Below are 27,212 nucleotides of genomic sequence, written 5' to 3'. Positions count from 1 at the left end.
TATGTTTTTAAATTTTTGCTTTATATTGCTAGAAACTTTAACGTTGGCCCTGTTATAATTAGAATAAATATTTAAACTGATAGAGTAATTAGGGCGATGCATTTCCTCTTGCTTGAGAGGCAGCTATTCTTACCACTGTACCACCGATGCTCTTGTTGCCTGGAAAATCACAATGTCTGTAAATGTCATATGCTTTAGAGAGACAATGCTTGTGGTCAGGAAGCTTTACTTACTTTCCACACTGCTACCAACATAATCTATGCCTTTTTTTATCTTTATACTTGTTTCCGCTAGTGGAGGTGCTTATGGTTGCCTTTGGTTACAGACATTTCACAGTCCTCATGGCTAGCGTTTTGATGGTCTTCATTATCTGGCCGTTGTTTTTTCTCTCAGCCCTTACTGTCCTGTCATGTTGAACTCTCTATTTTTTACAACTAAGCATAACAGTAGCCAGTATTTATTGGGAACTGAAATACTAGAAACTGCTCTGAACATGTTATGTTTCTTTAGTCTTCTACCCTGTCAAACTCATAAGAGATGTTAATGTATTCATAATAGCCAAGAACAGAAGTACATAAAGTAATATAGTCTGGTAGGGCTGTCAGGAATCAGAGAGGGAACTTAAACCTTTCCATTGTATTGCACCACTTCCCCCGTTGATAACTTTTTTTTAATTGTATATTTTATTTATTTGTTTCAGATGTTATCCCCTTTCCCAGCTCTGCAAACCTCCTATCTCATCCCCCCTTACCCTGCTTCTATGAGGATACTCTCCTACCCACCCACTTCCAACCCATTGCCCTAGCATTCCTCTACACTGGAACATCAAACATTCACAGAACCAAGGGCCTCCCTCCTACTGATGCCAGATAAGGCCCCTTCAGCTCCTTCAGTCCTTCCCCTACCTCCTCCATTGGAGTTCCTATGATCAGTCCAATGGTTGGCTTTCCAGCATCCACATCTGTAGTGGTCAGGATCTGGCAGAGCCTCTCAGGAGACAGCTGTATCTGGCTCCTGTCAGCATGCACTTCTTGGCATCAGCAATATTGTCTGGGTTTGGGGTCTACATATGGGATGGATCCCCAGGTAGGGCAGTCTCTAGATGGCCTTCCCTTCAGTCTCTGCTCCACTCTTTGTCCCTGTATTTCCTTTAAACAGGAGCAATACTGGGTTAAAATTTTTGAGATGGGTGGGTGGCCCCATCCCTCAACCAGGAAGTGGGGGACATGCCCAACCTCTCAATATGGTCTCGACAGTTTCTCCTTCCCATTTGTGGTTAATTTCAGCTAATGTCATCCCTGTGGGGTCCTAGAAGGTTCTTGCTTTCCTGGCATCTGAGACTTGCTGGTTTCTAGCCCCAGTTTCCCATCCCACCTTGCTAAACACCTCTGTTCATCTCCATCTCCTCCCATACCTGATTCTGCCCCTCTTTTTCCCCTCACCCTCCTTTCTTCCTCCCAAGTTCCACCCACCCTCCACTTTTCTTGATTAGTTTGTTCCCCTCTAAGTAGGACTGAAGCATCCACTCTTTGGTGTTCCTTCCTCTTGAGCTTCATGTGGTCCGTGAGTTGTATCATGAACATTCCAAGCTTTTTGCCTAATATCCACTTATCAGTGAGTACATGCCATGTGTATTCTTTTGTGATTGAGTTACCTCATTAGAACGATATTTTCTAGATCCATCCATTTGTCTGCGAATTTCATGAAGCCTTTGTTTTTAATAGCTGAATAATATCCTATTGTGTAAATGTACCACATTTTCTGTGTCTATTCCTCTGTTGAGGGTTATCTGGATTGTTTCCAGCTTCTGGCTATTATAAATAAGGCTGCTATGAACATGGTGGAGCATGTTTTGGGTATATGCCCAGGAGTGGTGTAGCTGGATCCTTAGGTAGTACAATGTCCACTTTTCTGAGGAACCATCAGATTGATTTCTAAAGTGGTTATACCAGCTTGCAGTCCCACCAAGAGTGGAGGAGTGTTCCTCTTTCTCCACATCCTAGCCAGCATCTGCTATAGCCTGAGTTTTTGATTTTAGCCATTCTGATTGGTGTGAGGTGGAATCTCAGGGTTGTTTTAATTTGCATTTCCCTGATGACTAAGGATGTTGATCCAACCTACCTACCTACCTACCTACCTACCTACCTACCTACCTTCCTACCTACCTACCTACCTACCTTCCTTCCTTTAGTTCGTTCTTTTCTTTCCTTCCTTCCTTCCTTCCTTCCTTCCTTCCTTCCTTCCTTCCTTCCTTCTTTTCTTTTTTCCTTTCTTTCATTCGTTCTTTCTTTTTTATATTCCAGACTTTATTCCCCTCCTGATCCACCCTCCCACTGTTCCACATCCCATACCTCCTCCCCACCCTACCCCCCACTGTGTCCACGAGGATATATATCTCCACCCTACCCACCCCATCAGACCTCTAAACTCCCTGGGACCTCCAGTCTTTCTGGTGAACATTTCTTTAGGTGCTTCTCAGCCATTCAAGTTTCCTCATTTGAGAATTCTCTGTTTAGCTCTGTTCCCCATTTTTAATAGGGTTATTTGGTTCTCCGGAGTCTTAACTTCTAGAGTTCTTTGTGTATATTGGATATTAGCCCTCTATCAGATATAGAATTGGTAAAGATCTTTTCCCAATCTGTTGGTTGCTGTTTTGGTCTATTGACAATGTCCTTTGCCTTACAGAAGCTTTGCAATTTTATGAGGTCCCATTTGTTGATTCTTACTCTTAAAGAATAAGTCACTGCTACCTGTTCAGGAAATTTTCCCCTGTGCCCATATGTTTGAGGCTCTTCCCCACTTTCTCGTCTATTAGCTTCAGTGTATCTGGTTTTATGTGGAGGTACTTGTTCCACTTGGACTTGAACTTTTTACAGGATAATAAGAATGGATGGATTTGCATTCTTCTACATTCTGACCTCCAGTTGAACCAGCACCATTTGTTGAAAATGCTGTCTTTTTTCCACTGGATGGTTTTAGCTCCTTTGTCAAAGATCAAGTGACCATAGGTGTGTGGGTTCATTTCTGGGTCTTCAGTTCTGTTCCACTGATCTACATTCCTGTCTCTGTACCAATACCATGCAGTTTTTATCACTATTGCTCTGTAATACTGCTTGAGTTTGAGATGTTCTTTTATTGTTGAAGATAGTTTTTGCTATCCTGTGGTTTTTTGTTTTTTTGTTTTTTTTTGTTTTTGTTTTTTTTTTTCTTTTTGGTATTCCAAATAAATTTGAGAAGTGCTCTTTCTAACTCTATGAAGGATTGAGTTGGGATTTTGATGAGAATTGCATTGAATCTGTAGACTGCTTTCAGCAAGATGGCCATTTTTACTTTATTAATCCTGCCAATCCATGAGCATGGGTGATCTTTCAATCTTCTGAGGTCTTCTTTGATTTCTTTCTTCAGAGACTTGAAGTTCTTATCATACAGATCTTTCCATACTTTTCTTTTGTACATTATTTTTGTCAATGCTTAGAATTTTCTTACTCACCTCCCACCTAATTCCTGTCCTGACTTGAGGACATCCTTAGCAAGTATTTCTGAAAGCAAACATAGTCACAAGGAAAGAATAGGTAGAAAGTTTCAGAATAGAGAAGACATGGTAATTATCATCAAAATGTAGTCTCATAGACTCGTGTGACTAAGTTGTTGTATTGCTTTAACAATAACTTAAAATTTTCTTGTTTGTGTTGTCGTTGTTGTTTTGACTTAGAATGTAAGGATCTATAGTCAGGAATGATTGAATGCACTTGTCCCAGCACTTGGGAGGTAGAGGCAGGAGGATCACAGAAGTCAAGAGGTGTGTGTGTGTGTGTGTGTGTGTGTGTGTGTGTGTGTCTGTCTGTCTGTCTGTCTGTCTGTCTGTCTGTCTGTCTGTGTCTGTGTCTCAAAGAGAACATTACATTGTAATTTTTGTTCGTTAATAGACCTCTGTTTGGTTTTATTGTAAACTTTTCCTGCATTCTGACAAAACCCTTGGGTTTGCAAGGAAACCCGTCTCAGCCATAATATATAAAATATAAAACTGAGATCTAGGTTACAGACTTGTCAGAGTTCCTGCTTATCTAAATGTGGAGTCTACGGACTGAGAAGCAGGGGATGCTGTGACCAAAGTGCCTTTGGATGGTATAGAAGCTGCTGTGAGAGAGGGCCCTTGCTCTGTTACTGTGCTTGTGTAGTCTTACATATGGAGATCAGTTTTCTCCTGACTGAAAATCTACCATTAGCTCTTGCTTCTTCTTACGCTTCTCTCATACAGGACTTTTGTGTGTCTTACAGTCTTAACTGCTGCTGTTGTGGTATGGAAGTGAAATCTGAAAGAGGAGAAAGGAAAGCAGAATACTGTTAAAGAACAACTGGTTTTTCTATTTTCATGAAAGTGCATATTGTAGATTCAGCGTTGCAAACCCAGATGTTTAGTAGCAACTAACGACAATCCTGCCTATGGACTTCTGTCAGAAACTCAAGAACCTTTGTGAATCCCAGCGCACACAGCAGCTGCTCCAGCTTATAGACACATACTGCCTTCTTTCCTTGTGCTGCTGTCTTTCTCAAGTGTACTTTTCAGTTCTGTGCTTTGTCAAGTATGCTTGATATTCAAGGACCCATTCAGGCTGTGTACTAGTTTCGCTACAGTTCCTCTACTGTAGAAGAATTTGTTTCATGTTTCATGAACTAATGTGGTTCTACTGTTAGGATATAATTTGAAGCCTGCTAGAAGATTCTGTCTCCTCTAGGCCTCTGCCCCACTCCCTTAGTTAATAGTGGGTCTTTTAAAGGCTAGAATTGTAATGTATTTTTCTTAATAGCCCTAATACTTGATAGGATGCCCGTCTAGTAGACACTCTTAACTATTGAATTTGCATTTGTTTTTAGGAACTTTGCAGCAACTCAGTTTGAACCTTTGGCAGCAAGATCTGCTTTTCCTTGTTTTGATGAACCAGCATTTAAGGCCACATTTATCATCAAGATCACAAGGGATGAGCACCATACTGCGTTATCAAATATGCCTAAGGTACTGGGACTTGAAGGTGAAAGATTTGGATAGATCTTTTATCTCTGAGAACAGTGGGATTCCTCTTTACTGTACTGTTGTAGGAATATTTAGAAACATACATGCATATATTCTTTCTGAAATAGTTAAATAAAAATGGAAAGAAAAGTACTTTGTCAGTCTGAGGAACATTTGAGGAAGGAAAAGACCCTGCAGGGCTTAAAATCATGCGTAGGAGGTGTGAAGTGTCTTCTTGCTCTGCAGTAGCACAAATACTAACCCAATGAACTTGTACATATGAGCCCAGTAAATTACTTGAGACATAATGAATTTGCTGTTGTGAGCATTGTTGAGACTGTGGAATTGTGATCATTCTTGTGTTTTGGCAAATGAAACTTTGGATTATTGTTATGTGGAAATGGACAAGAACAGAAGCCTCTATCTTGAGTGTTAGTTGCATGGGGCGTAATAGGAGTAACACCAAGCAGAGGAGTTTTATGCTAATGAGAACTTGGGTTCTTTGTGTGTCTGCCTGCATGGCTTTGTGCAGCCTGTGTAGTACTTCCTAGAACTTGTATGGCTAGAGGTGAGGAGTAGCCACAGACAGCAGGCAATACAATCTACTCCCATAGACATCAGACAGCATGAGCTTTCATTCTCATAGGTGACCTTCACCTCACTCCATCTCTTAAAGAGGTGGGCACCTGCTTCTCCAGTAACCCAAAACAAAACCAGATTCATGGTTGGAAAATTTTGAGAATTTCTGGCATTTCTCCACTTTTAGTCTGTTGCAGAGTTCTCTGGTGACTTAATGCTTTTGATTCCACTAAGTCTTCCATGGAGCACTAGATCATGATGGGATGTCTTAGGTACAGTTCCTCCTCGAAGTCAATGATCCTCAGGTTATGGAGGTAGGGAGTGGGGAAGGACTTGAGTTTTGCTACAATTGAAGAGATAGAACAACTGCTACAGGTAACTTAAATATATTGAGAGTCATGTTGAGTTTCTCAGGATACTCTGTGTCTTTTTGATCAAGGGTAGTAGAAGAAACTGAAACAAATGTCTATACTCTAGAAATTTGAGTTGAAAGATTCAAATATATAATTATTACTTAATGAATTTTTAGTTTCTCAGTATATTTGTCATTGATTCCTTTAATTACAGAACTGTTGTCTTTTTTCTTTTGGCTATAGAAGTCATCAGTCCCTACAGAAGAAGGACTTATTCAAGATGAGTTTTCTGAAAGTGTGAAAATGAGCACATACCTGGTTGCTTTCATTGTAGGGGAGATGAGGAACCTGAGTCAGGATGTAAACGGGACTCTGGTAAGTTGGTGTTCTAATTGTCTGAAAGCCTGTGTACAGTAAGGTGGTGGTGGTTCTTGGTGGTTGCCTTATGAATACAAGCTTTTAGATCAGATTCTAATATTTTATACCAGAAGTACAACTCTCACTTGACTCATATTTACTTCTATTCGACATCTGAAAGTCAATAGTTCTCAAGTTTTCTATTTTATGAGAATTATAGTAAGATAGCATACTAACTTTTCTAGAACTACACTGTAGAATATGATCTTAGTAGCCTTATATAGTTCTTTAACTTTAAACTAAATCAAAATGTAAGAATCTCTGCCTGCCATACTTCAAGAATTATAGTAATTTATGTAACTGTGGTTATAATACTGGGTTGGCTGTAAAATGAGATGAATACTCTTTAAAAAATATTAGTGCTGGGCTATAGAGCAGCAGTGTTTTTGTGAGCATGTGTAAGGCTCTAGTTTCAGTCCCTAAAAATAGAAGCAAGTCTTGGTTGAATTTATTCATAGGGAATGTATACAATTGTTTAATGGCCTAACTTATTTCCATAAATCATAATTTATGATTTAGTGATGCTTTTTTTATTTTTCTTTGAATCTGTGAAAATAGTTGTTTGATTTGAATTTTTATTTACAGTAGAAATACACTGACGATACACAACAGTTTTTTTTTAAGTACCTACTTTTTTACTTACTTTCCCAAACCTGCCCCCTCATCTGCTATGTTAGCTCAGTGTTGTCTGCAGGGTTACATTAAAATTCATCATTTTGATATCTGAGACTTTTCTCTATAGGCTTAGCTGTACTTTCAGTTGTTCTAGTGTGAATTCCTCCATCTCTCCTAGTGTCATAATTTATTATCACACATATAATTCATCCTCGTGTATATTGATGCTTAAGGAAAGAGTTTCATATCACTTTTTGGGTGGATGGGCAGAGGCTTTATTCATCGGTATTAGGCAATACCATAGTCAAACAAGGATAAGATCTTGGTATGGAATCACCTCTTCACGATTACCAGCTCTGATGTCTTAAAGAGATTGCATTTTAATCCCCTATATACCTCATTTTCCAGTACTGTGATACCATATACAGACACAGAAAAGAAAAACCATCTACATGTACATATATATTATATGTATATATATGCATAAAGTACACATTTCTTTTTTCCATATGCAATTATATTGTTTAATCTTTTGCACACCAAGATATAATCTCATTTTCAGTGCTACCTAGTAGTAATTTTTTTTAGATAGCATGAATAAACAATAGTTTCTCTATTTTTCTCCTTTTTAAATTAGGGAATGGATAAGAGTATGCTTTGTGTTAGCAGCTATGCTAGGAATTCATTTATAAACACCTTATTTTATTAAATGAAGATGGTACCAACATTAGTTCCATATCACTGATGTGTCTCTGAGAGGTTAAATCTAGAGTCTTAACTAACCTAGAGTCACAGAGCCAGTAGGAGACAGTTTTACCCTCCACCTTTATATATTGCTGATATCAGTAACATGTAGGTATTGCAAGAAGTCTAAAACTTGGAAGGTAGTGAAGGATTTTTATTACTTAAGATGTTGAAATCTACCTTTTATTTTATAATAATAGCTAGTAGGTCTATTTAACAAGATTCAGGAATAAAGAGATAAAATCGACTAATAAACTGATTTTTATCGATGACTGTAGATTACTATATATATGTCTTGTTTATTAATAAAGTCTGCTTTCATATCAAAGCCTCAAAATAAAAACAAGATTTAGGAATACAATCCTGTTCACTGGATACTAGCCAAGCCCTAGGCTTAATACTTAATTATTTTTTTTAATTTTTTAATTTTAATTTTAATTTTTTTGGTTCTGTAAATGTTTTTGTTTTGTTTTGTTTAATAGAATGTGAAAGATCCGTTTGGTCTGAAAAAAATATTTTTTTCTCTTCTTAGGAATGTCAGAATTATTTGGAAAATTGTTGGCCAGTTTTTAAACATGCTACTTCATGCTTCTCTTGAGGTTTCTGTCTTGTTTCCTTGCTTTCTACATTTGTTTTTGTTATAGATACACTAGTTGGTAGAATCCGTTTAATTAGTCAGGTACAAGTACTACATCTGACATGGAGAGCTTAACTAGAGCCCTCAATAGTACGCTCAAGATAGCTGTAATTTTAATTTATTCACAAGCATGTTTGTGTTGAAAATTTCTAGTTTCTATCCTGTCTTAGTTAGGGTTACTATTATGTGATGAAACACCAAAGAAGCTTGGGTAGGAAAGGGTTAATCTGCCTTACACTTCTACAGCACTATTCATCACTGAAGGAAGCCAGGACAGGAACTTAAACAGGACAGGATCCTGGAAACAGGAGCTGATGCAGAAGCCATGGAGGGTGCTGCTTACTGATTTGCTTCTGTGACTTTGCTCAGCCTGCTTTCCTTCAGAACCTTAGACCACCAGCCCAGGAATAGCACCACTCACCATGGGCTGGGCCCTCCCCCATCAATCACAAATGCCTTACAGCTGAATCTACGGCAGCATTTCTCAGTGGCGGCCCTCCTTTCTGATAACTCTAACTCTAGATTGTGTTACATTGACAGAAAACTAGCCAGGACATATCCCAAGTGTCTTTCAAGCATCCTGGTACACTTTGCACATTTGGTTTCATTCCCAACTAGTGCATCTAATCAGTCATTAGAAAGAAATCAATACTTTCTTTATGTTAGGAACTTAAGCTTTTTGTAATAAGTTCACTTAACCTGTTTTGGAAGGCCAATTTTGTTGGGTAGTTTTTGTTTTTATTACTTTAAGGCACAAACAGGTTAAACTTACTGAATCCTCTGTTCTTCAGTCATAAAGAACCCTTTGCCATGAGTAACCACGGACCTTCATAGCTGTAGCTATGAAATCTCTTACAGGGTTCTTGCAGTAGATGGCAAGAAAGCATTTAGGCTATAACTGTCAAGACCTAGTTGCCAGTGGACTTTCCTTCGACTGTTACTAGGATATGTGTTTGTTCGTTTTTCTTTTCTTTTTTTTTTTTTAAGTTTCAACCCAGAGCCTTAAACCTGCTAACCACCTCCTGTATCACAGAGCTGTACCCCACAACTCCCATACAGTAGTAATTGGTGTTGTTTAAGGCATTTCTCCTCTGGTATGCATGGTAGTGAAGACCTGTAATCCCATCTACTCAGGATGCCTAGGCAGGAGAATCACAGGTTCAAGACTTGCCTGAGCTACAAATGAGTTCAAGACAGCCCAGAGAACTTAATGAGACACCCTGTCCAAATAAAAAGTAAAAAGAGGCCTGGAGACTAGCTCAGTCATGGAGTGCTGACCTCATATGTGTGGGGCCATAGTTTAAATCTCTAAGACCACAAAATGGCAAAAGTCATTTCTGCCGAAACGTGTTATTCTCTTTGCTTATTCTCCACAGTTTCATTGTTTTTTTTTAGAAGAAGGTTGTTATAAATATAACAAGCAGATGATAAATGTGTATGTATTAAGAAGTTAAGAGCACATGCCCTTTTAAGGAAAAGAAAAAAAAAAAGAGAAATGAAGAAAAACTTCCAAACCCTTTCTCCTAATTGTATGTCAGAATTGAGATTAATTGCATCCTTAGGTCAAATGTCAGTTTATTTTATAGTCATATCATATTACTTAAACTATGCACTTATCTTCCAAATAGAGAAAGCATAGGTATTTAAGTAATCTGTGTGATTCTATATGCTTTCCTTCTGAGTGTATAGCCTAAAGGGAATGGGCAAGGGGAGGCCTGAATCATAGTGAGGGTGTCTCATGATCCACAGAGCAGGCCAACAACTGAAGTTAGTGTTTATTTATGACGATATACTTAGTGCCTACTGGATGACAGGCACAGGAACAGGTACCAAAAGGATTAACACCTTAGTTTTGTGCTACATATAATTTACCTTCACAGTTCAGAAGTAAGAGCATTTGTGGGTTACAGGAGTGCAAGAATGTATCATTATATTAAGGACCCTGCTTAGTGCTTATTATTTGCTCTGAGATGTGCCACAGTAGTTTATTTGTGATATTGGGGAAAGCTTAAAGAAAGTTAAAACACTAAGTAATTCTTCTGTGTAAGTATGAAAATGAATGGCTTGTTCTGTGTGGCTGGCAGAATTGTTAGGATTTGCTGGCCCTAACAGTGCTCAGCTGAGCGCCATGTCATTTTACTGTCACCTGCCTTTACATCATGGATTATGTTTCTCTTAGGTTTCTGTATATGCTGTACCAGAAAAAATTGATCAAGTTTACCATGCCTTGGACACAACTGTAAAGCTCCTTGAGTTTTATCAAAATTACTTTGAAATTCAATACCCACTAAAGAAATTGGGTAAGAATTAAATAGTTCCTTTCATTTTTATTGCAATTTATAACAAAGATTTGCTTCATAAATGATTTTTTAGAAAAAGCCTTTGCCAAATTTTTTCAAAAGAAAACCAAGAAATTTTTAATGCTGTAAAAATTTTATTTGTTAAGATTATTTATAGTCTGTACATCTGAACTTAGACTTAAAATTACTTAGATAACTTAAAAGTTTATGGGGTTGCAGAAATTTGCTAAGGCTCCATGTGGAGTTTGATGAATTCTAACTTACAGTGATTCCGATGACTAAAGTACATACTGGGAGCCCGTGATAGCGAGGAGATTAACGTTCTGTTTGGTGTGACATTGGTTCTGAAGGAAATGAGCTGGTTTTGTCCTTATTAGGGGACAGTGGATTGCTGATTAGGTCTTCCTCAGCTGATACACAGGAACAGAGCATTTAGACCCATGAAAAGGAAGATTCCGTGTGTTAAGGATCATGAAAGACCTTTTACTGGGCAGAGTATCTTGACTTAGGGAGTTCTTTAGATGAGAAGTTGATTCTGTCTTGTCCTGTCCAGATCTGGTGGCCATTCCTGACTTTGAAGCAGGAGCAATGGAAAATTGGGGCCTGCTTACGTTCCGAGAAGAGACTCTTCTGTATGACAATGCCACTTCTTCAGTAGCAGATAGAAAACTGGTCACTAAAATCATCGCTCACGAGCTGGCACATCAGGTATTACCAACCAGTACCATTATGTCTCACTCTCAGAGTTTTAGAAAATACCTGTATGTTAGTGAGCATATTACTAGTCTATGGTTTTAGGATTGCTATTATATACAATGACAAGGGGAAGCATTTCACCTTTAGGCCATTTCACATCCATTGTCTCATCTCATAAATGTCCAAAGGTGGGCGATAATCCCATTTTACAGGTAGATAAATTTTGAATTAGCTCTGCAAAATGATTAGTTCAAACTCACAGCTGTGATACCATTAAGCCTTGAAGAAGAACTGTATATTCAGGTTATCTTTTTTATTATCCCAGTGCTGGGACCAAGCCCAGGACTTTGTGTTTGCTAGACAGTGCTATATCACTGAGCTAAATTCTCCAACCTTGGAAAATCATTTCTTTTTCTTAATAATACATATCTGTGTCATATCTAACAATTACTGGCTTCTCAGTGGAACCTTGTAGGATAGAATGTTTCCCTCAGTTACAGTCTCCCTTATTAAGGTAGAACTGTCTTAATGTGTAGCTCGCTTTCTCCTATCTCAACTCAACACTTGGGTACCATTTCACAGGCGTGTGCTGTCATCTCCAACTTTCTACTGACACTTGTTGAATCACAGTTGTCAAGACCAGTTTTCTTTTTCTTCTTCCTGCTACAACTGGGTTTTCTATTAATAGGAAAGAAGGAGCTTTCCCTAGTGTAGAGTGAAGGAATTCTTATATAAAGATGGGGGAAAAAAAGATGTTCATGAACATCCCCATTTCCAACACATCTCTGTTGAGCCTTCGGTATGAGATGCTTTTCAGTGGTTTCAAAACCTGTGAACAAGCAGTACGTGAAGGAAGACTAGAAAGTGCTGTGGCCAGTTAGCTTTGACTCAGGTATCATCGATAGGTGACTCTGTGACCCCTGTAGGAACTCGACAAGCTGACCTATCCTTCTGCTATAATGTGCTGAAAGAAAAGTGCTCTCGTGAAATTTCTTCCAACTCTGTAGAATATGTCTTTTATCTTCTGTTTAGGGCTTATAAACTTCTTGTTCAACAGATTTTAAGATACTCCCTTTGAAAAATAAATAATTGCAACTTTCAAATGTAATTTTTTTATTATTAACCTTATTTTTTGCTACGGATGTGAAATAAGCCCCATACCACATTGACAAATTTTCATGACCCATGACCACTTTTTATTGCAAGTATTTTTAAAGGAGTTTGTGTCTGCATGCATGTGTATGCATGCGTGTGTGTGTGTGTGTGTGTGTGTGTGTGTGTGTGTGTGTGTGTTTCTGGCTGTCTCTATGTGTGTGTTCTAACTTTGTGGGTTCATGAGCATGTGGGTACATGCGTGTGCATGTGTGTGACTGTGTGAGTTTAGGAGCATGTGGGTGCTCATACAGACAGAAGAGTGCATCAGGTCCTCTTCAGTACTCCCCACCTATCCTGAGACAGATTCTCTTTCTAAACCTAGAACTCATATCTTAGAGAAGTGGGAGCCAGCAGACCCCAGTGATTTGCCTGTTTGTATGTCTGTAAAACTGGGACTTCAGACAGTTTGTAGAGAATTACATGGTGGCTTGTTACATGGTGCTGAGATCCAAACTCAGGTCCTCAGGATTGTAGGGCCGATGCTAATGGGTGAGCCATCTCTCCATACTGGAAACTACTTTGAACATGTTATTTAGGAAAGTCTCTTACCTTTTTTCTTCTTTTTACTACCATATATAAGAAACCATTGAAAGATTTCTCTGACTTTGTGTGTGTGTGTGTGTGTGTGTGTGTGTGTGTGTGTGTGTGTGTGTGTGTGTGTGTTCATGTACATGCACGTGCGTACATACAAGGTTTTTATAGGAATGTTACTTAAATTTTGGTCAGATTCATGTGTTTTGAACTCAGATAATGGGAGAAAAACATGACATCCAGACCCTCTGACAATAGGAAAATAGAGGGTTATATATATATAATGGAAAATAATCTTACTAACTTGATGTTAGATCAGAAAATTCCACTATCTAAGCAGTTCCACTTTAATGAAGCAGCTTAAAATAACATGATGTATATAGCATACGTTAAAAATTTGTATATATTTTAATAAATAAATGTAATGTTTGTTGCTTTTTTTCCCCATTCAGTTAAGGTAAAAATGTTGAAGTTTTTAATTGTACTTCTAAAATCGGTTTAAAATCGGTACTTTTAAAATCTTTTATTTTGGGAGATAGTTTGTATAACTTTTATAAGACTTTAATTACTCTGGGTATAGTTTGTTTTAAGATATTTTAACTTTATTATCTTCAATTAGCCTGATGGTGTATTCAATTAAGAAATTCCTGAGAATACAAATGCCCTGCTGGTTACTAGTTTGTCTCTCTTACAGTGGTTTGGTAATCTGGTTACAATGCAGTGGTGGAATGACCTGTGGCTAAACGAAGGCTTTGCCACTTTCATGGAGTATTTCTCTGTGGAAAAAATATTCAAAGAGCTCAACAGTGTAAGTACTGTGTTTCTTTGCCCTACGAGGAGGGAATAGCCACATTATAAGTTAGTATTTACCATATATTTTCTACACATTTGAGATAATGAAAAAAATGTTTAAAAGCTATAGTAAAATCAGTAATTCTGGAGACTTGACAGTTGAAAGCCACTCTTGCACATTGATGTATTTCATTACACATTTAAATGATTTTTTTTAACTTTAGGATGAATATTTTAACTATCACATTTTATTTTATTAGATATGGTCCTTTTGTTTGAGGGAATTTAGATAAGGTTGGAAAATAACTTAAAAATCCTTGTATAAAAAAAGAAATGAAATGAAGACTGACTTCAGGACTGCTTTTTATATTGTCACTAAGAACATTCTTTCAACAGTTCTTAAATAACATATAAGTTGCTAAAATTGAAAAACAAGGGCTGGAGAGATGGCTCAGCAGCTAAGTGCACTGGCTGCTCTTCAGAGCTCTGAGTTCAGTTCCCAGCACATGGCTCACGACCATCTGTAATGACATCTGATGCCCTCTTCTGATGTCTCTGAAGACAGCAGCAGTGTACTCATATATGTAAAATAAATAAATCTTTTAAACAAACAACCAAATTGCTATTGCTGTATACAAACCACATATTTGTTTCAAAGTCTTTAATACCATCCTGTTACAGAGAGGCGCTATGCTGTGAGTGTGTCATTAGAGTTGGAAGATATTTCCTATACTCAAGGATTTTCAGACATAGTAGGCCATAATTTGACAGACAGGTATTGCTGAAATAATTTAAGTATTATTGGGTAGCTGAAGGGAAGTTCAGAACACGAGCCCCTCAAACTATAGAACAGTCTCCCATATAGTAATGTCTTCAACTATGAAATTCTATGACGCACTGTCCGACTCCCTACATACATTTTATAGGTACTTACAGGAAGTACTCTTGAGAGTTTCCAGTTTGATATTTCTGTGTGTAGGGCTTGATTAGAACTAAAGTAATTTTTAGTTGAGATACTAAATAGGTAGTTTAAATAATGTGTGCTCCTTACTTAAGCAATGAAATACACAGCTTCACCACGTGGGGGTGCTCGGAACACTTTAAACTCCAATATACACTCTAGGGGCACTCCTGGCTGAGTTCTCAATGCTTTCAGAGTAAGAGCTGTATTTTTTTTAAGTAACCTTAACTAAAAACTGAATATTGTTTTAGTAGAAAATGAAGATAAGGCCTAAGTTTCAATTTCCATTTTAAAACTCTAATCTTTGTTGAATATTTCTCTTGGATGTTCAGATTTGGAGTTGGCTTTTCATAGTTGCAGCTTCACAATTTTACAGTCGTGCTCTTTCTTCAGAGTGCAGATTCTCACATCCCTCAGTTCGAAGTGCACTTTCCACTGTAAGGAAATGCATACAATTGACTTTCATTTGTTTATATGAGCAGTTTAGTGAGCCCAGGTGTTTTCATTCTGTAGCAATTTGTTTAATTTGAATAAATGTTGTAAGTGCCTTTTATACTGGTCATGACTTCCTACTGCTTTATTTTTTGTAGTATGAAGACTTCTTAGATGCTCGATTTAAAACCATGAGGAAAGATTCCTTGAATTCGTCTCATCCAATATCATCATCTGTTCAGTCATCAGAACAAATAGAAGAAATGTTTGATTCTCTTTCGTATTTTAAGGTATCACTGTGCACAAAGGAATGTACCTTAAATAGAATTCCAACTCATTTTGTGGTTCAGCAAACAGCATGATTCGCCAAAAAAAATTAAGCAAAAAAGTTATTTTAGTTGTTGACCATTACCCTTCAGAATGTGAAGCACAGACACCAGGACAGTGGATGGAAAGTAGAAGTTCTGTTGGGATCTGAGCAGGTTGGAGAACAGAGGAAGTGTGGTCCTGGCGCTACCTGAGTGATGTCAGAAGGGTGATGTTAAAGCTGATTAGTCTCTTATGTTTGGTTGTCAGAGTCCTTGGATAGTAAATCCCTGTGCTAGATAGCGAAGAAAATAATTAAGTGTGAGAATAGAACCCATATTATCAAAAAGTTCAAAATTAGGAGGTAAATACATGTGGGCAAGCAAGAGAGGCTGTGTGTGCTTAAATAGTACCAAAAAAAAAAATAAGTATGCATGTTGAAGAGAGAATCCAGACAGCACAGGGAACAGGGTAAGGCAGAGATGGAACTTTGAAGAGAAGAACCAGGAGTGCTGATGGCTGGGGCTCATTCAGAGATGGACCCGGGGTTAGGAAGGTAAGAAAGGAGCCCCAGCTACAGCAGGTCCCTAGTGCCATAAGAAATCTATGATTTTTTTTTATCATAAGGATGACTTGATTAACATCATATTTAGAAATTTTAAATTGGATTCAGTTTATAAAGTAGATTCTGAGACGAAAAAATGGGACCTGGTACTGAAGATCAGACATGAGTGGTCATAACAATGGAAAGAAAATAGATCTAAAACTAAAGTGAGTTTTGTACTTGAAGAACTTAGTGACAGGGTAAGACAGATAAAGAAGAAGGAAGAAATGTTTTCTAGATTAAAGACTGATGAAGTAAGTAATAGTATTTTTAGCAAGAAATTAGTTTAATTTGAAAATACACACACACACACACACACACACACACACACACACACACACACACACACACTTTTCCTTATCTGCAATTTTCCTTCCTGGCTTCAGTAAACTATCATTAGCTGTCTTAGGACAAATACTAGAAATACTAAAAGGAAAAGTCCAGAAACAAGCAATCCATGAATTTTGAGCTACACGGCATTCAGAGTAATAGGAAAAGCTCATCCCGTCCTGCATGGGCACGAGCCAACCATTTCTCCAATGGAACCATGTCGAATATGCAACCTGTCCATTCCTCACTAAATACCATCTCAGTTACACATTAACTGGCTCAGTTAGGGCTTGTGGTCAATTACCTTTTATTTATTAATGATCCCTAATGTACAAGAGTTAATTAGCTGCCGAAGCAAAGGTATGAAGTGATTCCTTTAAGTGAATAAGTCAAAGTTCTTAACTTTATAGGGAAAGAAAATCATAGGCCTGTCTTGCTGAGATCTGCTCTATAGTAAAATATATTGAAATAGACTATATTTACATGACTTATTATAGTATATTGTTGACATTTATCTTATTATTAGGAACTTGAGTACAAATAAGAAGATACTTCTATGCTCAACCTTTACTCCTAGGCAAAACAAAACAAAAGAAAGTTTGATTGCCAAATTTTTTTTGACAATTAACCTAGTTGACAGTATTCCATACATTATCATTGCTTGCTAAAGGAGAAGCGCATCCTGTCTACTAAGAAAGGGCTCAGGAAAATTGAGAAGTGGCTTCTTTTAGACTTTGGAACTACTGCTCAGCTGATTTTACCTTGAATCTTTTCACTGTTATAGATTATAATTGTGAGTGTGCCTATTAGCTGAATTTTGTGTATCCTTTTAGTGCTGCATCAAATCTGGGACTAATGTTAGGGAGTCCCACACAGCTTGAGATGACAGATTGCTTTTCATGTTCAAGCATAAGAATGCGTTCACGTTCGGAATAGAATAAGTAAACAACAGAACAGAGTATTGGACAGTAGATGACATCAACAGACTCATGAAGTTAAATCATTATGAAGTAGAACATAAGATAATATATGATATGATGTTTTATCCTAGGTGAAGAAGAACATGTGGCCAGGGAAATATCATGACGTCTTATTGTTTTAAAAACTATGCCCAGTGTTTAGCTGCTCCTGGAGGCAGGATGACTGATTAGGTAGTTGCCATAGATGGACTATGATGGTAGTGAGATATGGTTGGACTCGGGAAGTATACAAATATTATCTAGTTGGCATTTGCTGATAGATTATATGTAGAATGTATGAGGGGAGTCGAGCATAATATTAGCAGCTTTGTACCTGAGGGCTGGCTAGATCTGAGTTCTATTTCTAGGGTCCATATCATGGAAGGAGAGAGCCATCTCCTGAAAGCTAACCTCTAGCTTTCACTTTATCCACCACCAGGGCGTGTGCCTGTGCCCATGTGTGCATACGCACGTCATAAAAACAGTTTTCTCTCAGGAACTGGACATTAGAATTGTTATTTACTAAAATGGAGAAGACTACTGGATAAATAAGGAATAAAGAAAAAAACTGTGTTTCTTAAGTGTGAAATGTATATTAGATATGCCATTGGAGTTACCAAGTAGGCAGCTAAATAGGAGTCTGGAATTCAGAAAAAAATCTAAGTATATATAAATCAGGAGGTTAAAGCCAACAGAGAACAACTAGAAAGCAAATTTAGGTAGAGGAAGAGGAGGCCCAAGGATTTAAATGACGTGGCATACCAAACTTTAGTCATTGGGAAGATAAGATAAATCAAGAACACTGTCCCAAGGCTGTGTGCATAAAGACTTTCAAACAGGACAGGGTAATTAATCATATTAACTGCTATTGGTGCAGTATTGATAAGGTGAGTAAGAACTGAGTGGATCTGGCACCAGGAAATTCACCAGGGACCTTGATTATGACACTGCTAGTAGATAATAGTTAGCCTGTGGTTCAGAATAACATGGGAGGACTCTGAAGAGTTTTACTACAAAAGAGAAGTAAGAACTAGTGTGATAACTAGAGGAGGCATGAAGTTAAAGAGTGAGTCAATAATGCATATATATATTAAGAATGTTTGTTTTGTTGAAGGGAATATTTTAGAGGAGAAAGTTGTTCATGTAGGAGAAAAGAAGGGACTGTCGAGAACAAGAATGTTTACATTTATAGAATAAATACAGCTATAGCCTAAAAAATGAGTGTAATGGCTATTACTGATAATCTTGATGGCTTGATATTGCTACATTTTTATCACAAGTGAAATTCATTCAAACATTGTGTTTAGTGCTTGCCGCTAGGCATCGTAGTAGGCACTGTTTCTGTAGTTGCATCTTTGAATTGGTTGCTTAGCTAGCCTTCACTATAGAAAAAGATAGAGCATATGCCAGATATAAAAAATAGTATCAGTTGCTAATAGAGCAACCTGATTTCTCTCTCAAATCAGAAATGGCACCAAACATGTAGTTGTTTTCTGGTTGGAAATGTAATGTGTGTGTGAGGGAGTATATTGTCGCCTGAGTACTTGCACACCCAGTTTGGAGTCTTAGTGTTTGCTTGCCCCTCTGTGCATTCACCAGTATAGTCCATCTCTTCATAAGAAGAAAGATCCTGATTGTTTCAGTAACACAGGAGACTAAACTTAGAATGGAATTCTGCCCCCAGAGAGATTTTCAAAGTTCTGCTATCTGATTATGCTTTCTCATCATGTGCACATGAGTGCAGTCAGCACTCTATGCATTGGAGATGGGGAAAGAGATGCCATAGAAAATTTGTCACTTTTGGGGCTGGGGATTTAGCTCAGTGGTAGAGCGCTTACCTAGGAAGCGCAAGGCCCTGGGTTCGGTCCCCAGCTCCGGGGGGGGGAAAAAAAAAAAAAAAAAAAAAAAAGAAGGCATGATACTTTTAGGGCTGGGGATTTAGCTCAGTGGTAGAGCGCTTACCTAGGAAGCGCAGGGCCCTGGGTTCGGTCCCCAGCTCCGAAAAAAAGAACTAAAAAAAAAAAAAAAAAAAAAGAAAATTTGTCACTTTTCTATTAAAAATACATACATGCTAACCATTTCAGTGCTGACATGTACATAGAAATCTGACTCCCTTTGCTAATGTTTTTATCTTTAAATAATTGCATTTAAATGTGGTCTACATCTGTGTACATGGAAGACTAATAATGTACTATAACTATGTTGTATACTTGAAATCACATATTTTAGAAATTATGTATTTTCAGTCTTAGATTCTTGATTCTGGAGCCTATAGTAGTCTGATATTTTCATCTCTCTTTGTCTTGGGAGCAGGGAGCGTCTCTCTTGTTGATGTTGAAAAGTTACCTTAGTGAAGACGTGTTTCAGCATGCCATCATTCTTTACCTGCACAATCACAGCTATGCAGCAATTCAAAGCGATGACCTCTGGGACAGCTTCAATGAGGTAAATAACGTGGATAATTCATCCAGTTAACACATATGGTACCAGTGAGATATTTAAAAGAGAGAAGCTAGAACTTAGACTATAAGGATTTGTTATCAAAGTCAAGAAATTAAAATACTGTTTGTTGGTATTAAAAAAAACATGTATCTGGCCATGGATAGTCATACTATTCTGTACCTTAATCTCCATTCCTATTTTGCTAAGTAAGGAAAATTTTTCTCCTCAATATTAATGAATATCACGTATTTTTGATACCTAACTTTTTATAAAAACTTATTTTAAACTAGGCATGTTTTCTAGTTTTTATCTTTAATTAATGATTCTATATGGAGCCCTATGAATCTCTTGATTTGAAGGCCCTAATCCCTTCTCAGTGATAAATCACAAGGTGATCACCATGATTTCCATGCTGCCCTTGAGTTGTTTGTTTCTTGATTTTTGTTACACTCTGTTTTTAACAAGCAGTGTAATTAGATAGAAGTTATTCCTCAGTGCAGCATAGGAACCCAGCTTGCCTATGTACATATGTTGATATGTTGGCTGCACAATCCTGGTAGGCCTTTAAGTTTGTTACTCTGATCTGGTGGTTCTTCATGCTCTACAAGGTCACGGATATAGCTGAAAATCTGATAAAAGTTCATGTCATCTGCTTCAGCAAAACCACATACATGTAAAACATCACACATGTTTCAGTCTTGTAGATGCTGGGTCAGAAACCCTTGCTTTGGATCTGTCTCACTGCCCACTCTGATTGGGAGTGTTTTCTAGTATTAACTTTTCACCCAGAAGATAGGACTATCCTATTGAATTCTGCTTGAGAGAAGAAAATAATTTTTATTTCCTAACACTAATTTCTGTAGTATTTTTTCCAGTCAGATGTTGGTACTTCATTTGAGAGCCATCACTTATGTGGTTCCCATCACACATGTCTTGATATTTGGAACATAAGCCTACCTTAATCCCTCACTGCAAATAATGTTGTTGTCCCATCCCAACCTATTTCATAACGTTATTCTCAGTGTTTTCAACATCCATATCAAACTATACACTAGGTTACTTTTTTTTACATTACTACTTTTAACTTCTTAAAGTATCTTGCTTTTCTTCCCAGCCCCTGGACCTGAAATAAATAGTTTGGAGCCGTGAGAAAGATAAGATTAATACCTCAATGAAATTGGGGAAGATTGTTTTGTACTTTTAGCAACATATAGTGATTGAAGTAGAACTTGCCTTGGTGATATAATAGTCCAGGTTTTATGGTGAATTGGTGTCTTGAATTTACATCTATGAGTAATTCAGAAAAGTAGGCTAAATCATAAATATAACCTTCCCGCTTTAAAAAGACCATTTGTCACGAACCACTTTTTGATAATTGATACCAGATGTCTTGGAGGTAGTGAGCTTTGGAGGGTCTAAATAACCTGTGACATTAGATTTTAGATTTTGCAGGTAAAGTTTATATAGTTTTGGGAAATAGGATGTATGATCACCAAAAGGAATTTACAATTGTTCTCTAAGAGACTCAGTTAAGGGTACAGAGGTCTGTTTAGCTCCTGCTGACATTATCTGTCACCCTCCAGTTGTCCCCATCCCCACCCTGTCAGACTGGGCACTTAAAGGACAGTGAAGACAACGCAGAGTGGGGTGAAGAAGAGTGTAGACTTGCTGCTCCTCAGACCGGAGTTAGAAGACTCTCACTCACTGCATCTTTGTGAAGTGGAAGTGCTGGGGCCCAGGAGTTCCCTTACACCGTCTGTGAACTCTGATGTTAAACTCGAGGGTTGGTAGCACACCTGCTGCTTTTCAGCATGGTACCATTCACCCTGAACCCCCTGCCCCGCCCATGTGCCAAGCTAGTTTCTCTAACAGCTCTGTACTTAGGGTGATGAAAAGTGTGAACTCAACTCAGTATCAATTCTATGTGGTCTCCATGGACTAGAGTTAGGAGAGAGGAAAAGGTACAGGCAAATTAGACTAAGACTTTTAAACTAATTTTATCTATAAGCAAAATCAATTCTTCTTGATTTAATAGGTCACAGGCAAAACTCTAGATGTAAAGAAAATGATGAAAACCTGGACCCTACAGAAAGGATTCCCATTAGTGACCGTCCAGAGAAAGGGGACTGAGCTTCTTCTACAACAAGAAAGATTTTTTCCAAGCATGCAACCAGAAATTCAGGATTCAGATACAAGGTATCATCCATTTTTCTTCCCAGCTTGTCTTGTTTCCACCTTCAGGTGTAAGGATTTTAGACGTATTGTACCATCATTCTTGTAAAACCCGATGAGGTCTTCCCTCTCTAGAAGGAGTTTGGAAGCTTTCAGTTTCCAGTTACTGTCTGAAACGATGTCTAAATATCAGGAAGAGAGCTAACCTCCAATCTTTTCCTTCTGCAGCCACCTTTGGCATATTCCAATATCCTATGTCACTGATGGAAGAAACTATTCAGAATATCGATCAGTTTCACTACTGGACAAGAAATCAGGTGTGACTATAGTTAATACCTTTCTGATAAAAAATTACTAGTCATGTAATTTTAAAAATTTGAACATAGGACAGATAATAGATTGCATTTTCCAGTATGTACATTCTCTGATCTAGTGTCATAAATCATCGTCCAATGTATAGAGTTGGCTTTTAGTTGTAAGAAATAAGGTTAGAGAGAGGCAAAGATTAAAACAGAGACTGAAGGAACACCCATTCAGAGCCTGCCCCACATGTGGCCCATACAGATACAGCCATCCAATTAGACAAGATGGATGAAGCAAAGAAGTGCAGGCCGACAGGAGCCGGATGTAGATCTCTCCTGAGAGACACAGCCAGAATACAGCAAATACAGAGGCGAATGCCAGCAGCAAACCCCTGAACTGAGAATAGGACCCCCGTTGAAGGAATCAGAGAAAACTGGAAGAGCTTGAAGGGGCTCGATACCCCATATGAACAACAATGCCAAGCAACCAGAGCTTCCAGGGACTAAGCCACTACCTAAAGACTATACATGGACTGACCCTGGACTCTGACCTCATAGGTAGCAATGAATATTCTAGTAAGAGCACCAGTGAAAGGGGAAGCCCTGGGTCCTGCTAAGACTGAACCCCCAGTGAACTAGACTGTTGAGGGGAGGGCGACAATGGGGGGAGGATGGAGAGGGGAACACCCATAAGGAAGGGGAGGGGGGAGGGGGATGTTTGCCCGGAAACCGGGAAAGGGAATAACACTCGAAATGTAAATAAGAAATACTCAAGTTAATAAAAAAAAAAAAAAAAAAAGAAAGAAGGTTAGTAAAGTGAATAAGTAAAATAATAGTAATACATTTAAATTTAAAAACAGGTTAAAGAATTTTTTCCAATTGATAACATAGAATTGCCCCCTAAACATACAGAGCCAGCACCATCCATCCCTTAAGCACATTAAGAACAACCTGTAATACAGAGTGGATCTTGACGTCAGCTTCCATGTTTTCTGCCGGCTCCCCTCTCTCCCCTCTGTCTCTCCCTCTTTCCGTTCCAGTCTCCTCCTCCTCTTTCAAATTTTTCTCCTGCCTTCTCCTCCAATGACAGGCCTCCTTCTATCCTGTACCTGTCCTCACCTGTATTTTACAAATTAAATGGAGAGAAATTTCTGGTGGAGTCATATGGTTAAAGAAATTTTAAAGAATATTTTGGCAATGTTTTATTTTTAGGTTCTAGATAAAGATTTTATGTTTTAAAATAAGTAAAAGAAGTAAGCAGTTGCTTAAAATGTTATTATCTACTTTCAAGGTCTGGCTTGGAGCCAGTGCATTTTAACAAGCATTTTATAGATTATTTATATGCATAATAAAGGTTGATTCATGACCTAAATTTACAGTAAATGCTTATTACAACATATCTTGTACATGTACATTCTTTGGTAATGAAAAACGGGCCAAGGGACTATGATACCAAGGGGAGAATAGATCATGACAGTGACACCGGCACAGTGACACCGGCACAGTGACACCGGCCAAGTATCCCTGCATGAGCCTCATGGAGCAGTCAGACTAGTTCAGAGTTTTAGATCATTTTAGGTTTCAGACTTTTAGATTATGAATGTTCTAGTAGTAAAATCTGTACAAATGGTAGAAAATCTACAATGTTCCAGATTTGAAACACTTCTAGCCCCAAGCTTTTCAGAAAATTGGTAGTTGGTCGTATATGTTTAACCATAAGGAGTCCATAAAAAATCTATTGAAGTGTAATTTCTAACCATTTGTAAAGTACATCTGTGTACCTACAGGTATGCCCTTTTGATTTTCATCCCCAAGATCATTAGGCCTTGGATTATGTGAGAATCAGCAGTGAATACTTTCGATTTATGGAAAAGGGGAAGCTCTTGCTTAGCTTTGGATCTGTTTTCAAATCTACATTTTAATGGGTGACTAAAGCCCAGTTGTCTGTCTGATTCACAGCATGGCTCTCCCGTTTCCGTTTAACTAGATTTAGATGAGGTGTTTGGCCTTCCTGAGCCTACTCTAAAATAGTGGTGTGATAAGGATTCTTAGAGTTTATTTATATGAAGCACCTAAAATATGTCTGGCGTGTGTTAAGATCATGTTAGACATTAGGAATACATAACAAAGCACAGTGTGTCCACATTACATAAGCATGTACATAGTCTTCTCATGCTGTCATAAGCTCACTAGCACTTGCCTATCATTTTACAATTTCTATTTGAGATCATTATGTACATATGATTTCCATATCTTGCCTTTTAAAAATATATGATAATTGACATAGTCCTTCATTGTTATATACCCATGATTCATCAGCTGTCTTTATTAAATTATTCTCTAATAAAAACATTAGATGATAAGAATTTTTTTCCTATTTGTATGATTTTTTCTTTAAATCTCAAACTTGTAGACTGTTGAGTTTGTGGTCTGGTACTTGACACTAAGTTGCTCTGGTAAAGTAAAGATGGAAACAGCCAGCAGCCATGAATGTGTCATCTCTTTGCAGCTTTACCACACCCTACAGCAGAGCACAGGGCCCACTACAGTCTCACTGTGTATAGCCTTGGAAGCAAAACGTAATCCCACCATCTCTTTGATTACTGTGTGAAAAAGTGTTGCCTTCCCTGGTGAAACAGACCTCTACACATTAGGAATTCCTAAAGCAGTGCTCTGACCCGAGAAGAATCAACTTCCCCTCCAGGCATACAGCAGTATAGTCTAGATGCAGTGCAGCATTTAAAAGGAGCCAAAAAAGAAAATTTGCAAACTTCAAAATAGTCTTTAAATTTTTGTTGGTATTAGAAATAGGCAATAAGAAAACTACTTCTGTCAGCTCTTTAAAAAACTCTGTATATATGTGCGTGTGGTAAACTGTGATTTGAGATTCTTGTTTTATAAAATAGCTCCAAATTTCCTCCTTACAACAGTCAAGTCTTAGTTTCTATAACAAAATTACTTAAAGGGGAGAAATGTTTATTTTAGTTCACAGTTTGACAGGTTTCTGTTCCTGGCATCTGGGGGGAGAGAAGAAAAACATTGGTAGGTTATAACTTTATGGAGGCAGCCCAAAGTAGTAACCTTCCTCCAAACCCTACCTCCTAAGTGCCCATTCTCTACCAATCACTCGGTGACATAAGCAGTTCCTTCCCAATGATTAGATCCTCTAGCTTGGGACTAAGCTTTCAACATGAATGTAGACATATATTCATGACCCATAGCCTGCCTTCCTCCCTTTCCCTGCTGTTTCCCTGGTTTTCTCCCCCTCTCTTCTTCAGTCTTCCCCTGTCACTTTCTCCTGCTTTCCTTCTCTTCCTTTCCTTCCATATCTACTTCTCTTCTCTCCCTCTTTCCTCCTCCTACTCCCTTTGCTAGCTTCTCCTCCTCCTGCTTCTCCTCCTCCTCGTCCTCGTCGTTGTCCTCCTCACCATCCTCATCTCTAGCCTTCTCTTTCTTCCCCTCTCTTGCTTCTCTATGATCCTCTCCTACTCTTTTCTTTTTCTGCTTCCCTCCACATCTTTCTTACCTGATTTTGCTGCACAGAAAAATTTCCAGCACCTCAAAGAGGCCATGTTTGTGTCTGAACTCTTCTGTGTGCTGTGATCTCTCCTTGAAGACCCTGACTTCCCATTCCCTTGACTTCCTTCTGTTCATTCCTCTGCCCTTAGCTAAGCCATGGCTTGCTCCACAGAGTCTCTGCATCCCCCCAAAAGGTAGATTTCTACTTTTTAGTTTCAAATAACAGTTTTACTTTCAGAATATTCTGTAAATACTGTCTACTTGTATCTCTCTCCTTGTATCTATCTCCCCTTGAGGGTAAATATTGTGATTTATAAATCGCATTAGTGAACTTAGCATGTAGTAGATGCATAAGTAATTATTGACTGAATAAATGAAGTCACTTAATTATAATGTTGACTATAAAAACTTTTCAAGAAAGAACATTTAAAGCCAAATGTCTTATTTTTCCTCTTTGGTAAAACTCATAGTAAAAAGGAATATACAAAAAGGAATATAATTGTTGAATCTGCAACTGTAATTGGCCCAACTTGATATAATTGTCACTAATAACATAGTTCCCCTCTGGCTGTTGCTACTTTAATTTCTGCCAGTTCAGATTTTAAGAGTATACACCAAAAACACTGCTCTTATAGAAAAAGGCTTGACCCTCAAGACACTTGAGTCTTCTTGGCCCCTGATACCCCAATAATAGTTACTCTCAAATTAGCTGCAATTTTTTTTTTTTTAGAGAAGATGACTTTAATTGTGGCACTGTAAGATCCTCTGGTTTCTTAGGTTTACAGCAGGGCTCTGAGCTTAATTTACTAGTTCAGTCATGTGTACTACTTAAGCCCAGTTAACATCTTTGCCACCTTTCCCCATACACATTGTTTTTGAATAATTGTTGCACATAATAGCAAGCTAAAGGGAGTTATATTTTGGGTTATGCTAAAAATTTTTACTTTGTCTGTCTTACCTTTCTGTTATCTATATTTTATATGTTTTTGAACCCAAAATATTTAACTAGGAGATATTTAATATTAACCAGAGATGATATATTTCTGAAAAAGTATGTCTACATCCCAGAAATATTTCTATGAAACTAAAAGATGTATCATGGGAAGGAAAAGCAATTAGAAAGAAAAAGAAGGGAGGTGATTTACTGACATACTTTCACGTGCTGTTATCTTTGTTCCTACCTAATAAGATGAGGAAAGGAAGTGATTCAAAGAAGGAAGGGCTTTTGTAAGGCTGTAGCTACACTGTGGGATGGTAACCCCCGGATGTCATATTTCCTAATTTTATAGTAAGAATGTGTATTTTTATTTGTTTGTTTGAGGACTTCAATGTTTCTTCATAAAATAGTAGTTGGT

At 37.9% G+C, this 27,212-nt stretch overlaps 1 protein-coding gene across 3 annotated transcripts in view; it reads left to right on the top strand.

The window, feature by feature from the left end:
* The window catches only part of Lnpep (leucyl and cystinyl aminopeptidase), a 95,539-nt gene that overhangs the window by 39,643 nt on the left and 28,684 nt on the right, over positions 1 to 27,212 (top strand). For 2 of the 3 annotated variants that reach the window (NM_001113403.3, XM_087605894.1), the window contains 9 exon segments: positions 4,876 to 5,014; positions 6,187 to 6,318; positions 10,536 to 10,656; positions 11,210 to 11,364; positions 13,733 to 13,846; positions 15,382 to 15,513; positions 19,736 to 19,867; positions 21,900 to 22,060; positions 22,265 to 22,353. In NM_001113403.3, the coding sequence (NP_001106874.1) occupies positions 4,876 to 5,014; positions 6,187 to 6,318; positions 10,536 to 10,656; positions 11,210 to 11,364; positions 13,733 to 13,846; positions 15,382 to 15,513; positions 19,736 to 19,867; positions 21,900 to 22,060; positions 22,265 to 22,353 (1,175 nt within the window). 3 annotated transcript variants of the gene reach the window in all.

This window comes from Rattus norvegicus, chromosome 1 (assembly GCF_021556685.1).
Source record: "Rattus norvegicus strain SHRSP/BbbUtx chromosome 1, alternate assembly SHRSP_T2T, whole genome shotgun sequence".
Lineage (NCBI taxonomy): Eukaryota > Metazoa > Chordata > Mammalia > Rodentia > Muridae > Rattus > Rattus norvegicus.
This window is presented reverse-complemented; position numbering and strand designations above follow the sequence as displayed.